This window comes from Prunus mume, linkage group LG7, assembly GCF_029339155.1.
Source record: "Prunus mume cultivar Tortuosa linkage group LG7, ASM2933915v1, whole genome shotgun sequence".
NCBI lineage: Eukaryota > Viridiplantae > Streptophyta > Magnoliopsida > Rosales > Rosaceae > Prunus > Prunus mume.
Genome location: NC_142704.1, coordinates 6,314,524 through 6,330,183, shown reverse-complemented (window position 1 = coordinate 6,330,183; position 15,660 = coordinate 6,314,524). Strand labels below are relative to the sequence as shown.

Sequence of the window (15,660 nt, the reverse complement as noted above, 5' to 3'; positions counted from 1 at the left end):
ATATTTAATCATGCGTACACCAATTATTGATGTTTAGGCAAGTATTTAAAACTATGTAAGGAATGATACTTTTCTTTGATGAGATTCACGCGGTTTCAAACATCTCTTTCGCGTTAGGTATACATGCATAAATCATTTGACTCACTTGTGAGTTTCATGACAAATTGACAATACTATTTACTTCAAGATCAAGAAAAGGGCTAAAAGTGGAATAACTGTTTGTTGATTGAAACAGCGCGTGACATCTCTCCACAGATTCACTTAAAATTATAGTGTGCTCTGTAATTTGAGTATAACACATTTACATTATTAATAATCCAATTAAATTGATACCACAATCACACTTTATCTTTGATGTCTATCATGTTTACACGCAAAAAGAAAAACATTAAAAAAAAAAAAAGGAGAAAAGAAAGAAAGCAACCAAGTCAATCAGTGGAGGAGGGTGACGCTATCAGCCAAAACCAGAAAGGAAACTACAGAGACTCTTCCTTTTGTGTAAGGAAACTTCCCAGAACCAGCCTCCACCAGTATATCCATCTGTCTCTCTCACAAAGACTCAAGACTTTTTACTCCATTAGCAAGTTGCCAACTTGCAACAACAACAACATCCAACCTTTGCCAAGTTACCACTTTAGCCCTTTGGACTTCTCCGCCCGCTGACAACATCTTCAATTCAGAAAATGCTCCTCAGCAGCACCTTCAAGTTCAACTCAGAAATGTCTCTCTAAGAGGTTCCAATTCTTTCTTCTTTCTTTTTTCTTAGCTTGCGAAGTTTTCATGTCTTTGGTTCTTTTCTGAAAATTGGGTATTAGGGATTGGGGCTATATTTTTTATATGTTTGTCGGTGAGCTGTAAAAAGTCTGCATCTTTCTCTGACTTTGAGTCAAGTGGGGGAGAATATAAAATGTGGGTTGTGAAAAGTTTGGGTCTTGTTAGATAATAATTATGAATTCGAACAAGAAACTAGATGTCTGGTTTTAGGGTGCAAAAGATTTCTTTGATTTATGTTCTTTTTGCCCTGAAAATGTGCTGATATCTTCTGGGTTATGTTCTTACGTTTCACTAATCCCAATATGAACTTGTCTTAATATTTCCAGCATTATCGAATTCAACCCCATTTCTTTGCCTGTGAATGAGGCTTGGGATGGATAGTTGGCCCTGGTTGTCTTAAACTTTTTGTTCAATTTTCTTGAGAATATTTTATTTATTTATTTATTTTGTCTTTATTTCACAATTCTGTTTCTTGAGGTTTATTCAAATCAGAATATGAAGCAAATGGGATTGATTGTTTTAGATTAATAGATTGTTAGATTAAGAGAACAAGCCTTTGAAGGTGTGAACTCCATGGGAGATTGATTTATAACATTTACTTAATTTTTTATTGTTGAATGTGCAGTGTTCCTGTAGAATATACAATTGATGGGTGGGATAATTTCGAAACGTACTACTTCGAGACAGCCTTCTCTTGGGTCTGGATCGCATTCTTGGAGTCAACAAAGTTATCCAGAGGTACCATATGCACAACCATATGCACCACCAAGCCAAGACTATGGGCAACAGCAGCATTTTGCACCACCACCTCAAAGCCACGGCAGTGCTTGGCCAGGGTCGAAAAAGAGGTTGGAAAGGAAGTATTCAAAAATAGATGATGATTACAACAGCCTGGAGCAGGTAATTGAACTGATGCAATTGCAGAACAGAAAAAGTACAGTCAATTTCTTTTATGTGGTGGAGAGCTTGCTTTTAGTCAGAATTGACTCAACCATTGTCTTCAAGTGGAATAGTTCATCTCAAGATGTTTTTTTATATAGCCCTCTTCTCTCTCTGAACATGAAAAAAAAAGACTACCTGATATGATTTCAGATCGTTGTAATTGCTAATGTCACTTGAGTAATTATGATGACATTCTGTATTACTCTCATCTTTTGATAGGTCACAGATGCATTGGCACGTGCTGGTTTGGAGTCATCCAATCTTATTGTGGGCATTGATTTCACAAAGAGCAACGAGTGGACAGGTTTTCCCTGGTGTGGGTGCTTAGAAGTCTTTTTATCAGTTATAGTGAAACATTCTTAACCTACTTTTGTACCAGGTGCAAGGTCATTTCATCGGAAAAGCTTGCATCACATTGGAGAAGAGCAAAATCCCTATGAACAGGCAATATCAATTATAGGGAAAACATTGTCTTCCTTTGATGAAGATAACTTGATTCCCTGTTTTGGATTTGGAGATGGTATTTCATCTAACAGTTGTCTCATTCTTCAAATTTAGCCTTTTGACAATAGAGTTTTGATATGATTTCATATATTTGCAGCATCAACCCATGACCAAGAAGTTTTCAGTTTCTACCCAGAAGAGGGATCTTTTTGCAATGGATTTGAAGAAGTATTAAGACGATATAGAGAATTAGTCCCTCAGCTACGACTTGCCGGTTGCAATTTGTTTTACTCCCTTTTCCCTTGTTTTTCTTGGTTGAATATTTGCTTATGGAGATTCATACCCTTCTTTTCTTGTGACAGGGCCCACATCATTTGCCCCTATTATTGAAATGGCCATTACTATTGTTGAGCAAAGTGGTGGTCAGTACCATGTGTTGGTCATAATAGCTGATGGACAGGTACATTGTTTTTGGTTATATCTTATAGTTGTACCTGTCCGAGAATTGTCTGATCAAGCAGTGAAGGCTTTGCATAGTGATATGATTTCTTGTGTTAAATTATTAAAGGAGACTGAAAATTGTCACAGGTGACCAGGAGTGTTGATACAGAGCGCGGCCAGTTAAGCCCACAGGAAAGGAAAACAGTTGAGGCAATTGTGAAAGCAAGGTAAATTCTTAGACTTGTTTCCTTGGTCTTATTCTTTTTGCCAATCTATTTTATGATGTACTTGTTATATTGTAGTGAGTATCCCTTATCAATTATACTAGTTGGAGTTGGAGATGGGCCGTGGGATATGATGAAGGAATTTGATGATAACATCCCTGCTCGGGCCTTCGATAACTTTCAGGCAAGTATAGCGGATATCATCTTGATGGAGTATGTAAGCTTTCATGTCTCTTATCTCTTCAAACTTTAACTGAAAGTTGCTGCTTTCTTTTGTCTTCTGTAGTTTGTGAATTTTACAGAAATTATGACAAAGAATATGGATCGTTCGAGAAAAGAAGCAGAATTTGCTCTTGCAGCGTTGATGGAAATACCCTCCCAGTATAAAGCAACCCTCGAGCTTAATATATTAGGGTGATAATCTAACTCCTGTCTAGTGGGGTTTGAGGGATTTGCTATTGCAGCTGGGAGCCTGGGTGACATAAATTCATTTGCAAATCATCCTTTCCTTTCATTGTTTATGTAGTTCTACAGGAGGGAAGGCTGTAGATAGGGTACCTCTTCCCCCTCCTCATTATGGTTCGGCTTCTTTTAGCATGCCAAAACCGTCACAATCAAGTAATTTTCGTCCAAGTGCACCATCCAGGCAACGTGATGAGTTTGTTAGCACAGCACGTCCTGCAAGTTCAGCTTCTGATAATCATGTACTTGCCCTCTTTCTACTTCTGTAGTTGAGCTGCATTTGTTTCTAGCATAATTATCATGCTGTGCCACTGAATCTTTTGATGAGTAGGCTTAACATATGTCATGGACATCAAATACTTATATTTTTGTGATTCTGACAGGTCTGTCCCATTTGCCTGACCGATCCGAAGAATATGGCATTTGGTTGTGGACATCAGGTAATCCATCTATACGTTGTTTACACCTTAAAGAATTGCATGCAAGAATGAATACCTGAGTTGGACTTCAATATAATTTGCAGACATGCTGTGACTGTGGACAAGATCTTCAATTATGCCCCATTTGCAGAAGCACCATTGAAACCCGAATAAAGCTCTATTAAGCGTTAGTCCGCCTGAAATTTGGACCATTGCAACTTCAACTCCAAGACTATTTCAATTCGTTACAATTTTCTTTCATCGAGAGGAACTCGGCTCCTTGTACATATCTTCAGTTTTTTTGGATTCCTGGGAATATTTCTCCATGCATCATGTCTAATAGCTCAATCACCTACAGAATGAAAGACCTCCACTTTTGAGGTCTGGGCTGGCATAGGACACTCGCTGTTAGACTTGCTGCTATGGCTAGTTCAGTGTTTGTTTGAATTTTGTTGCTCCTCGTGTTTTTTTTTCTTCTACTTATTTCTACTTTTGCCCAATTAAATTCAACATGTAACAAGTAGTTTTATGGCTCCACATATATGTACACAAGATATACCTTATATAACCAGTCAGTAAAGTTCACCTTGTGGCTCATCTACAGAGGACCGCTCGGCTATGGCATGTCATTCTGAGACCAAGTGATGAATAAACGGCATATCATTTTATGTCCAACACACGAAATTGACATGTCGTGCGTCAACTTTTCTGGCTGGGGTTCTTAGCCCCAAGCCAAAGGCCATTGGCTATTTGTTAGCAGAGCTCAGAAAACTGCAAATTCAATAACATTTTTACCCTGCACTTTGTCCAAGTTTTGGGGAGTCTTGTGCCATCAGCCAAAGACTCACTCTTCAAAAGCATGGTTGAACCACTGATTTCTTGCAAGCCAATTGCCAATTTCACCCCTTGATTGCAAGAAAACCGAACAAGCAGCACACTAGATGATTGCAAGAAGACCAAACACGCCAATAATAAAATAAGCTTCCACTCTTTCACAGCAAGACAATGTTTCATAAAATTCTACTACTTTTAGGGACTGGGCAAACTAAATTTTAGCAAACAAGTCTATATATGAAAAAAAAGACTTAAAACTCTTCCCACATCAGTCATACACATAGAAAGTACACTCTCACTCTCCCATGGCGCAGCACAATCACTTTCTCATTGCAATGAAATCCATGATCGCTGCTTTGTTCTTCACATTGCATTGTATTGGGTTTAGTGGTGCAGTCGGGAGGTTCTCTGCTGTAGGCCAGAAAGGGCAATGGCAGCTGCTGCTAAACAACACCGGCGTAGTGGCTATGCATATGGCATTGACACATGACAACACTGTCGTTATATTTGATCAAACAGAAGCTGGCCCCTCGGGGTACAGGCTTCGAAGGCGCCACAATGGAAACAGATGCACAGAGAGCCGTGACGATTTAGCAGACTCATCCTGCTATGCTCACTCCGTGGAGTATGACATTTCAAGCAACAAAGTTAGACCTCTGAGGCTTTACACTGATACCTGGTGCTCCTCAGGCTCTTTCTTGAGCAACGGGACACTTCTGCAAACGGGTGGATATGGAAGTGGCACACGAAGAATTCGATACTTCAAGTCTTGTGGGGATGGCCAGTGTGATTGGAGGCAATCGGAGAGATCACTGGCTGATGATCGTTGGTACGCTTCCAATCAATTGCTCCCAGAACATGATAGGATCATTGTGGTTGGTGGAAGAAGGACCTTTACTTATGAATTTATACCAAAAATGTCTTCCAATGAAGGCTCTCATGACCTATCATTCTTGCACGAAACTTATGACAGAAGTGAAGGAGGGAACAACCTCTATCCCTTCCTTCACCTCTCTTCAGATGGAAATTTGTTCATCTTTGCCAACCGGGACTCCATTCTCTTCAATTACAGAAGTAACATAGTGATCAAGACCTTCCCTCGAATACCTGGTGATGGCTCTAGGAACTATCCAGGCTCTGGCTCATCAGTGATCCTCCCATTAGACCACACAAACAATTTCCAAAGAGTGGAAGTCATGGTGTGTGGTGGTGCTGCCTCTGGAGCCCACAGAGCAGCAGGACAAAACAGATTCTTGAAAGGCCTAATCTCCTGTGGAAGAATGGTGATCACAGGCAACAGACACAAGTGGAACATGGAGAACATGCCGGGCTCTCGTCTTCTCAGCGACATGCTGATCCTCCCAACTGGGAATGTTTTGATCATCAATGGTGCCAAAAGAGGCTCTGGAGGATGGAACAATGCAAGAAATGCTTCCCACCAGCCTTATCTGTACAACCCAAATCACAAATTAGGCAAAAGATTCTCTGTCCTCAAGTCCACAAAAATTGCTAGAATGTATCACTCCTCAGCCATTCTTTTACCTGATGGGAGGGTCTTGGTTGGTGGAGGCAACCCTCATGAAAGCTACACTTTCAGCAATGTGGCCTACCCAACTGAGCTTAGGCTCCAAGCATTTGCCCCACACTACATGGGAATGCAATACCATACATATAGACCTATAAATTTGACCATAAACTATGGCCATGGTGATCTCTCTGGTGTAAGGTATGGGGGAGATTTTAATGTGAGCTTTTGGTTGGGGAGGAAGCCAAGCAAAGTGGTGGAGTTTAGTGCTTATGCACCACCATTCACAACACACTCCATATCCATGAACCAGAGGTTGCTGAAATTGAGGTGCAAGAGATTGGTGAGGGCTGAAGGTGGATTGGTGCATGCAGTTTTGGAGGCTCCCCCATCTCCTAATGTTGCTCCCTCTGGTTATTATATGCTCACTGTTGTGAATGGTGGAATTCCTAGCATATCTCAGTGGGTTAGGTTCCTACATCAGTGAAGACTCTGAGGTCCTTTCCTTTTAATTAGTACTACAAAATCCCAAAAATGTTAGATGGGGCTGAGAATAATTCATGTAAAATAACATGCCAACACAGTTAAAAAAAATTACCACATCAATATAGAAGCTTTAATTTCATATAACCAAAGGTGTCTAGTATGATGGCAGATGATATCGATGTTGGTCCATTTGCATGTGATTGGTTTCAAGGTCATGAACGTCTATGTCATATATAATTAGAGTGAGGAATGTTTACCTACCTAATTACATATCCTAATACAGCTTCCCAAGATAACCATGAGAAATTTTTGTAAGATGGTTCGATATGTTATGTTAGGCTACTAATCTGAAATATTGATAAATGTGTGACCGGGATTAGAACATATTAGACTATTTGACATGAGAACGGCAGATGCTATAATTCATAACACAGTAAATGTTACTCTTTATAAAATAACCTTAATGTGAGTTTGTGACTACTTTCGAAGGATTGATTTCTCTGATAGTGAGATCCTACTCCGATTAAGCATGAAGGAACCTTAATACATCACGGACTCATTAAATACCATCACCAAAAATTTCAGCTGCATTCATTACACCTGAACAACTTTGTTCACTTTTTAAATTTTCAATTTCATTTTGAGAGAGACCTAAAAAACTCACAAAAACATAATAAAAACAAAAAACAACCCTCTTTAAATTACTCACACAACTCCTCTATCTAATATTCCACCATAACCATTTCCACTCAAAATGGCTTCAGTCTCAGAACTTGCTTACCAAAGGCTGAGAAACGAAGGTCTCTTTGAGGAAGAACCAGAGCAAAACAGAGCAGTTATATTCAAGAAGACAAGTGGTGGGTGGTCCAAGATCAGGAAGCTAACTGGTAGGAGGAGGCCACGGGTTTGGGTTGCAGGCTTGAGGAGGTTTCTGAGGAGAAGAGCTAGGCTTTTCACAAGGATCAAAGTTTCATGGAGCAAAGCTTTGAAGAGGTTGAAGAATGGGCAGGCTCACATGAACGACTTGTTTGGTGGAAACTATTTGTTCATGCAGGCCAACCCTCTTCCTTTCAAGTGTGGTGAGAAGCCTTATTATTTAGGTCATGGTGGCGGCCTTCACGGCAGTTTGCCCTCAAGGTATTCTGTTGGAAGAATGGTTTGAGCATAATTATTTATAAAGATTAATGAGAAATTCCCTATAGCTATGCTATGTGCATGGTGTGAGGGGGGGTATATTAATTAATTATTAATGTTTTTGTTGTAATTAGATTGAAATTAAATATATATATACATATATATATATAGAGAGAGAGAGAGAGAGAGAAATTTATCTATGCAATTAGGAGTGGAACCACTTATTATAAGTTGTAATTTATTTAGTCAAGTTTTCGATGTGAGACTTTATATTCTTCAACAATATATATGCATTGTAGAAAGGATCTCTCTCTACCGACATATGTATTGAAAGAAATAAAAAAACTAATTTTATTATAATAATAAAAAGCAGCTAAATTTTCCTATGCATGCATTGTAGAAAGGATCTCTCTCTGCCGACATGTGTATTGAAAGAAATAAAAAAACTAATTTTATTATAATAATGAAAAAAGCAGCTATTGTTGATACAATTTGTCATGCAATACTGTTGTAAGTATAACAATACATATTAAATCAAATCTTAAAGGGGTTGCAAGTTCTTGCAACAAATAAATCTACACCCTTTTTCCCACGAAAAAAAAAAAATTAATAACTTGATCAATTCAAGATCTCTCTTTTCTTTTATTATATCCCCTTCTCTCATTCATTTCGTTTTTGGTCGCAACACTCCTTTTGCATTATTGGCTGCAGAATCAAACACAAAGTCTTAGTGTAAAGTCCCAAAAAAATTTAGGATGGAATCAACATATATATTCTACATATGCAAAAAATGAAAATAAAAACTCACATTGTTACTAGAAATTAGTATAAACATCTCTAAAATTTCATACTTCACTTACGCACTAAACACATAAACTTGAAACATCATTTTATTGAGATCACATAGAAAGGGAGGGAGGAGAGAGGAGATTATGTAGTTACCCTAAATTCCTTAATTAAACTGCTGCTTAAGTTTTATTTTTAAAAAAATTAGAATGGCATGCATGGCGAAATTGCACGGATAGATATTAAAGTGTAAACTTTGTTATTTATGATGGTCAGAGGCCAATAGATAGCAATTTGCCATTTTGCTTTGACTTCAATTATAGTGTCTCACGCGGACCAGAATTTTTTTAGCGGATCTTGACTAAGTATGAAAAATGGTTTTCGGAATAATCATTTTCTCAAGATAATTTTAGCTTTTATTCTCTACACATCAAATAAGAAAACTTGATTTTATGGGATTTTAGTATGAAGTATATATTGACTTAATGAGCCATCATTTTTAGCCTAAATCATATTTTGCACTAAAAAATTTTCATATTTTTTGGTGAGAATTTGATTTTCTAGTATTTTTATTTGAATCCAAATTACTTCCTTATTTACATTGTAAACTTAAGTAAATGGAGTAATATAAAAATAAATAAAAGTAAAATGACAAAGACATTTACTTAAATGTTGAAAATGGAAATAAGGACAGATTGCAGTAACAAAAGAAAATTGGGAGAAAATTGGGGTTTTGGAATGGAGGAATCGGATTTGTGGAGAAGGAGAGGCTGGAGGATCGTTGGTCATTATCTTTTTCTTTGGCCCAAAGCAGCGTCGTTTTGATTACGTCGTTTTGCCCAGTTGGTTTTCCTCCTTCTTCTTCAACCTTTCAGCGAACTCTTCCTTCTTCTTTCAGCATTTCGTCGACCACGTGGTGTGCAGCTCAAGAGGTCGCAACTCAAGGACCTCTAAGCTTATTTTCATGGCTTCCAAGAGACATTGACCCAATCTGGCTCCAAGATCTTTCCTGCTAAAAGATAAAATGGCATATTATCCATTGAAAGAATCTAATTTATTAATTTCTTTTACCATCTCTTATTGTAGTTGGATGAAAATTACTGTAAGATTCATTCGAGATTCATTCTAGCGAATAATTTGAGTGAATAATTTGAGTGAGAGAATATTAATTCATTGCACAGATGAGCTTAGTCAAGTTGGTTAGAGTGGATATGTTCCTTACTTTGCACCTGAGTTTGAATCCTCATTCCTGTAATTTATATTAGTTTAAGTAGAATATCGTTTATATTTATAATTAAAAAAAAAAGAAAAACAGAGAAAATATTAATTCATTTGTATTATAACACGCGTATAAAAAAATAAGATAAAATTGTGATTGTAACAACCACGCCATTTGACAGGACCTGAGATTTCCTAAACAGCGGGTGAATCCCGCCTAATTATCGACATCACCCGATGCCGGGCCCACTTACTAAGAATCGAGACTTTCTACCAATTTTTTTGGCAAAATCTCCTGTAAATTGAACATTTCCCAAACTTCAACTGCTCAAAATTCACAGTTTAACAATGCCAACCGGCAACATACTTTAAAGCAAATAAAGCGAGTTTACAATGAAGGCCTCCTCACAAATCAAACCTTACGCAGCGATAACAGAGCATGTCTAAGAATTTCATTACAACAAGAACAAAGTTCAACATGAATGAAATGATGAAAGAGTTCCTACAAAGGCTCAAGACTTGGAAGCACACGATTCGGCTCAATTGCGGAGCTCAATCAACTACGGCTATAGCGCAAAAGCAGAAAAATGTGAGTGGACAAAAATACAGATTCATTCAGTGTAAACCAACATAATATAACCCTACCATTAGAAAATAATGCGAGAAATCCAAATGCATTTCAAAACCATCATAATCAAGTATGTATACATCACATCAAAACAATACCGGATGCCAAGTCCGAAATCCATAAATAATACTTCACAAACCCACCATTCAAAACTTATAAGTCCCGAAAAACTAAACTCTCGAAAGCGTACCCATTGGCACGATCGGCGAGGAAGTATCCTCCCCGAGAAACAAGAATGAAGGAATAGTTATACATATATATCTATAATTATATAATATAAGATATATATAATATAACCACACCTAGTTGTACCGGGGAAACAATCCAACCAGGGGAATTGTTTGATTAGTCCACACGGCAGAGTCCACATAACAAAAATTTCTCAATTCACCATGTGGCTAGGGAACGAGCCATCCAACTGGGGACTAACTCTCAGCCAGCACGTACAGCCGAGACACTCAAAGCTCGTATGTTTGTGACCAGTCCTATGCGCGCAGACTACCTAATCAAGGGTCTATAGCAACATCCCGTCAAGGATGCCCCGGGTTCCGACAATTCCAAGTATCTCAAGTTTCCATATCCATGTTCCAAAATCGGGAGAGGTACATAGGGTAATGCTTATAGCACTCCAAAATGACATTCTATACTCAAACATTTCCACAATCTCAACTCAACAACCCAAGTACCCTACACATAGACCATATAGATAGAAATTCTCAAAATCCAAATATACGTACTCAAGATACTCAAATATGTCAAAACCCAGAATATAATGCCAAAGCTTTATAAGAACATCAAAATCATCAATCAAATATATATTAAATCCAATATACCATTTAAAGCCATATGCAATATTTTTCTATCAGTAAAATCATGCTTGAGATTTGAAAACAAAGTCCGCTCACAAGTAGTCCCACACTGCTTGACCCGAGAGGGTCACTGCTGCGTATGCGTGGTCGAGTACCTATTTCAGAATACGAATACGAGATTAACACAAAGCGTTTCAAAAAAGAACTTTAAATTAAAATCCTAGTTTCCGGGGTTTCTAAAGAGTGTACGAGGAACGAGACAAATTAAAGTTCCTAAGGGTTTCCACGAGGTTTAAGATTCACGTCCTGCAAGTTTGGTCCGAAACGGACGGTCGGATGGCTCACGATCGCAAGATCGGACGGTGATCGCAAAACGCAAACTTTAAGTCATTGAATATGAACATCCGGGGCTTCGATTCACGATCCGCAAATTTCTTCACGGTCCGCGAATTTCTACACGATCCTAGGAAGATCTAGATTAATCGCAAAACGCAAACTTTAAGTCATTGAATATGAACATCCGGGGATTCGATTCACGATCCACGAATTTCTTCACAATCCGCGAATTTCTACACGATCCTAGGAAGATCTAGATTAACAAATATTGGAATGGAGTCGATCCAACGGTCCGGACCTATCAAACCCGGATAACGAACAATATGCGATATCCGATCGACGATCGAACGGTTACCAAATTGAAATCCGAGAATACCGTTATACTCGGAACAACACAAGGATCATTTTAGAACAAAATGGCAGACCGGTATTGCTCCCAAACGCCACCCCGCACCACCCCACGCACCGTGCAGCTCGGGGTACCCAAAGAGATTTTCGGCGGCCGGAAAAACTCCAAACCACCGGCCAAGACTTCCAGGTTAGGTAAATCACATGCAATGGAGCAACTTTTGTTCTTAGACCTACCCCAAAAAGTTGACGGAAGTGGTCGGAATCGGAGGCCGGAACCAGCCAAAACTTCCATCACTTGGAAACGTTTCAAAACTCAGAAATTGATCCTAACTACTACAACCAGCAGTTAGAGCATGTTGAAAGGATAGAAATGCATACAAAGTTCGAAGAATTTGGTTGCTGGAATCACCCGAACGAGCTCCTTCAAGTTATGGGTAAAACCGGCGACTTTTCTGCAATTTTCGGCTACCACGGGCAGCGGTGCCGGCAATGAAGGGTCGGGATAGGAAGAGGGAAGTGAGCTTGACGTTTTGATACCAATATCACGAAGTTTGGTGGCCGGGAGAGGAAATGGCGAAGGAAAAACCGTGCAGATGAACAGTAACCAAATGGGGGTTGTTTCTGCGCGCAGGGAGAGAGAGAGAGAGAGAGTGAGAAAGAGAGGGAATTTCCAGATTTTTATCAAACCAACTTCAAAGAAATTACGGTTGTGCCACTAAACTTGTTTTGATTGTAACTCTTTCGTTTCAACTCCGAATCGAGCCCACTACGTGTCTACGGACTCATCTCAGTACGATCTATCCAAAAATACCAGTCACAGCCCCAAACTCTTCCCATTAAGAAAATGACCGAAATATCCCTACCCAAAGGGTAATTTCGTAAATACACAATTAATAGAATTAAATACTTTGAATAAGGAATTTAGTTTGGAGTCGGGGTGTTACACTATTAATTAATACAAATTTATAAATAAACCCAATTCTAGACATGTATTTATAAAAAAACTCAAACACTATTTAAACATAGAAACACACCCAAAATCAACCCCATTTATAAAGTCAACAAAAATTGTATATTGGGGTTTTTTGGTGTGTTTATAAATGGGTTTTGAGTGTGTGTAATGATGGATTTTGGGTTGTGTTTATAAAGTGTTTAGAAGTGTTGGGTTTAAATTTTATAAGGAATTTCAGCTCCCATTTGGAGTGGGTGTTTTAGTGAAACTCCCATTAATTAATCCATTCATATTATAATAGTATCAAAAAATTAGATAATATTGTTGCGCATAATTTTACATTTAACAAATTTAAAAGCCCAAAATGCTCACATAATTTTCTTATGTTATATTTTTACCGGGAAAGGATCAAAGAGCCGTTAAACCAACGAACTTTGAAATTTTTGAGAAAAATGAGACCAACAACGGTCACCAAAAACCATCCGAACAACAAAGCAGATGGAGCTGCCTCTCTGCTAAAAGCTTGCGCATCGCTTCGCCACCTTAAGCAAATCCACGCCCATATCGTCCGGTCCATTCTCCATCGAAACGCCTCCTTAGCCTCCACTTTAATCTCTCTCTATGCCTCTCTCTCCTCTTCGCCTCGATATACCCACCTCGTCTTTACCTCTTTCGCGAACCCAAATCTCTCTCTCTTCAACCACGCCATTAGAGCTTTCTCTAAGACCTCGTCGCTCTGTGCCGAAGCGAGAAGTATGTATTCTCAGATGGTTTGCCTTGGAATAAGCCCCGATAACTATACGTACCCTTTTGTGCTTAACTCGTGTGCCGCGTTAAATGATCTTTGTGCTGGGATTGAGGTCCATGGACGCGTTGTTAAAATGGGTTTTGGCTTTTGTGTTCCGGTTTCAAATGCTTTGATTGATATGTATGGAAAATGTGGGGAATTGGAGAGGGCTCGGATGGTGTTCGATGAAATGTCTGAGAGAGATGTTGTTTCTTACAATGCCCTTTTAGGGGCTCATGCGAGAGGTGGGGTGGATATGGAGGATGCCTCCGTTTTGTTTGAGGGAATGCTGGGAAAAAATGTTATATCTTGGAATGCGATGATTGTGGGTTATGTAAATAGTGGGGATCTGGTTTCAGCGAGGGCTGTGTTTGATAGGATGCCCGAGAGGAATGTTGTTTCTTGGACTACGATGTTGGTGGGGTATACTAAAAGTGGGCTTATTGATCAAGCAAGGGGCCTCTTTGATGAAATGCCTGAACGAAGTTTGATTTGTTGGACGGCCCTGATTTCAGGGTATTCACAGAACGGGAGACCAAGCGAAGCGCTTTCACTTTTCCGGAGAATGGAAAAGGCACCGGTAAAACCAGATGCTTTCACCATGACAGCTGTGATTTCTGCATTGGCACAATTGGGCCGTGCAGATCTGGCAAATTGGATTGGGTCATATGTGGATCGAGAAGGTATAGAACAGAATGAACAAGTGCTCACTGCACTAGTTGACATGCATGCCAAGTGTGGGAATATGGAAGAGGCATGTGGTATATTTGAGAAGATCCCCCGGAAGGATGTTTTCTCTTATAGTGCATTAATCACAGGCCTTGCTTCCCATGGTCATGGGGTTAAAGCGCTTGAGATCTTCCAGAGAATGCCAGCAGAAAATATTGAACCCGATGGCATCACATTTGTTGGGGTATTCACTGCCTGCTGCCATGCAGGACTCGTTGAAGATGGAATGAAGTACTGGGAAAGCATGGTTAAAGATTACAATATTGAGCCTGATGCTGATCACTACACATGTGTGGTCGATATGCTGGGACGTGCTGGGAAACTCAATGAAGCCCACAATTTGGTAAAGAGCATGCCTATGGGACCACAGCCTGGAGCATTAGGAGCTCTGCTTGCTGCATGTAGAACTTATGGAAATGTCAAGATTGCAGAAAGTGTTGCCGAGAAACTCTTTGTGTTAGAACCTGGGAATACTGGAAATTATATGCTACTTTCAAGTATCTATGCATCGACAGAACAATGGGATGAAGCCAGAAAGGTGCGGGAAGCAATGAACAAGAGAAGTGCAACTAAGCTTCCTGGGTGCAGTTGGGTTGAAATTAGCAGAGCTCATGCAACAGAAATGAAGAGCCAAATGTAAACGGAATTCCATGGTAGAATTCTGCCATGCTGTTCTCATTGAATTGAATTATAATGCACACTTTCTGTTGCTAGTGCAAGACTGGATTTAAGACTGGATTTAAGTTGTCAATACAATGAGGTTATGTAGATTTCATTCTTATAACTTGGTCAGTATGTGGTCTGAGATGGTTGTGAATTCCTAGCCCCAAGATGAACAGAAGAGTTTAAAGGGAATGCAACAATAACTAAACATCGTGCTGCCAGTTACAGACAATTCAGTGCCAGAACTCCTTGCTATTCAACAAAATCCTGGCAGACTCTGTTCTCCTCGGTCATGCTTAAGCTTCCATTCATCAAAGCATTAATCCTCTTGGTACTTCTATGCTTACAGATAGTAAGGAAGAGCAGATATCCTGACTGGTGAGCACCCTGTGTTGTCCCCTTGTCCCCTCACCCCAGGATAGGCCCTGCTTACACATAGTAACCAAAAGCAGCTACCAAGGAAACGTATTTCTATCACTTCTGGGAACATGTCAGCCAGCTACCAAGTCTAAAAGTGACGTATTCTGGTATGGGATCTGAACTGAGAGAATTGTGTATGGAAACTCATCATTGCATGGAATAGAATAGTAGTGGACAATGTACAGTATTAATTACTTGCAAATTGTTTTTTGGAATGAGGAACTTGCTGCAATCAGTCTTCTTCTGTTGTGCACTGTATCTTTTGAATGGTATCAAGTGATTATTATCTGTGGTAA

At 39.3% G+C, this 15,660-nt stretch overlaps 2 protein-coding genes and 2 pseudogenes across 4 annotated transcripts; all 4 read left to right on the top strand.

The window, feature by feature from the left end:
- The first annotated feature begins 434 nt into the window (after positions 1-434).
- LOC103337965 (E3 ubiquitin-protein ligase RGLG2-like) lies at positions 435-4,303 on the top strand. Of its 2 annotated transcripts, none has more exons than XM_008241137.3 (12): positions 435-734; positions 1,400-1,674; positions 1,936-2,020; positions 2,096-2,236; positions 2,318-2,434; positions 2,523-2,620; positions 2,749-2,828; positions 2,904-3,009; positions 3,112-3,239; positions 3,352-3,529; positions 3,671-3,727; positions 3,811-4,303. In XM_008241137.3, the coding sequence occupies exons 2-12, from the start codon at positions 1,423-1,425 to the stop codon at positions 3,889-3,891; spliced, it is 1,323 nt and encodes a 440-aa protein (XP_008239359.1). In that variant the 5' UTR covers positions 435-734; positions 1,400-1,422; the 3' UTR covers positions 3,892-4,303. The 2 variants fall into 2 exon arrangements, with proteins under 2 accessions (XP_008239359.1, XP_016651346.1); XM_016795860.2 differs by having other exon boundaries at positions 732-909.
- Positions 4,304-4,845: 542 nt separating this feature from the next.
- LOC103338188 (aldehyde oxidase GLOX pseudogene) lies at positions 4,846-6,701 on the top strand (annotated as a pseudogene).
- A 604-nt stretch (positions 6,702-7,305) lies between these two features.
- LOC103338189 (uncharacterized) lies at positions 7,306-7,713 on the top strand. The gene has a single exon (XM_008241376.2). The coding sequence runs from the start codon at positions 7,306-7,308 to the stop codon at positions 7,711-7,713; it is 408 nt and encodes a 135-aa protein (XP_008239598.2).
- A 5,432-nt stretch (positions 7,714-13,145) lies between these two features.
- On the top strand, positions 13,146-15,660 carry LOC103337966 (pentatricopeptide repeat-containing protein At2g22410, mitochondrial pseudogene; annotated as a pseudogene). Its single transcript, XR_016122182.1, has one exon. The product of XR_016122182.1 is annotated as a pentatricopeptide repeat-containing protein At2g22410, mitochondrial pseudogene (transcript).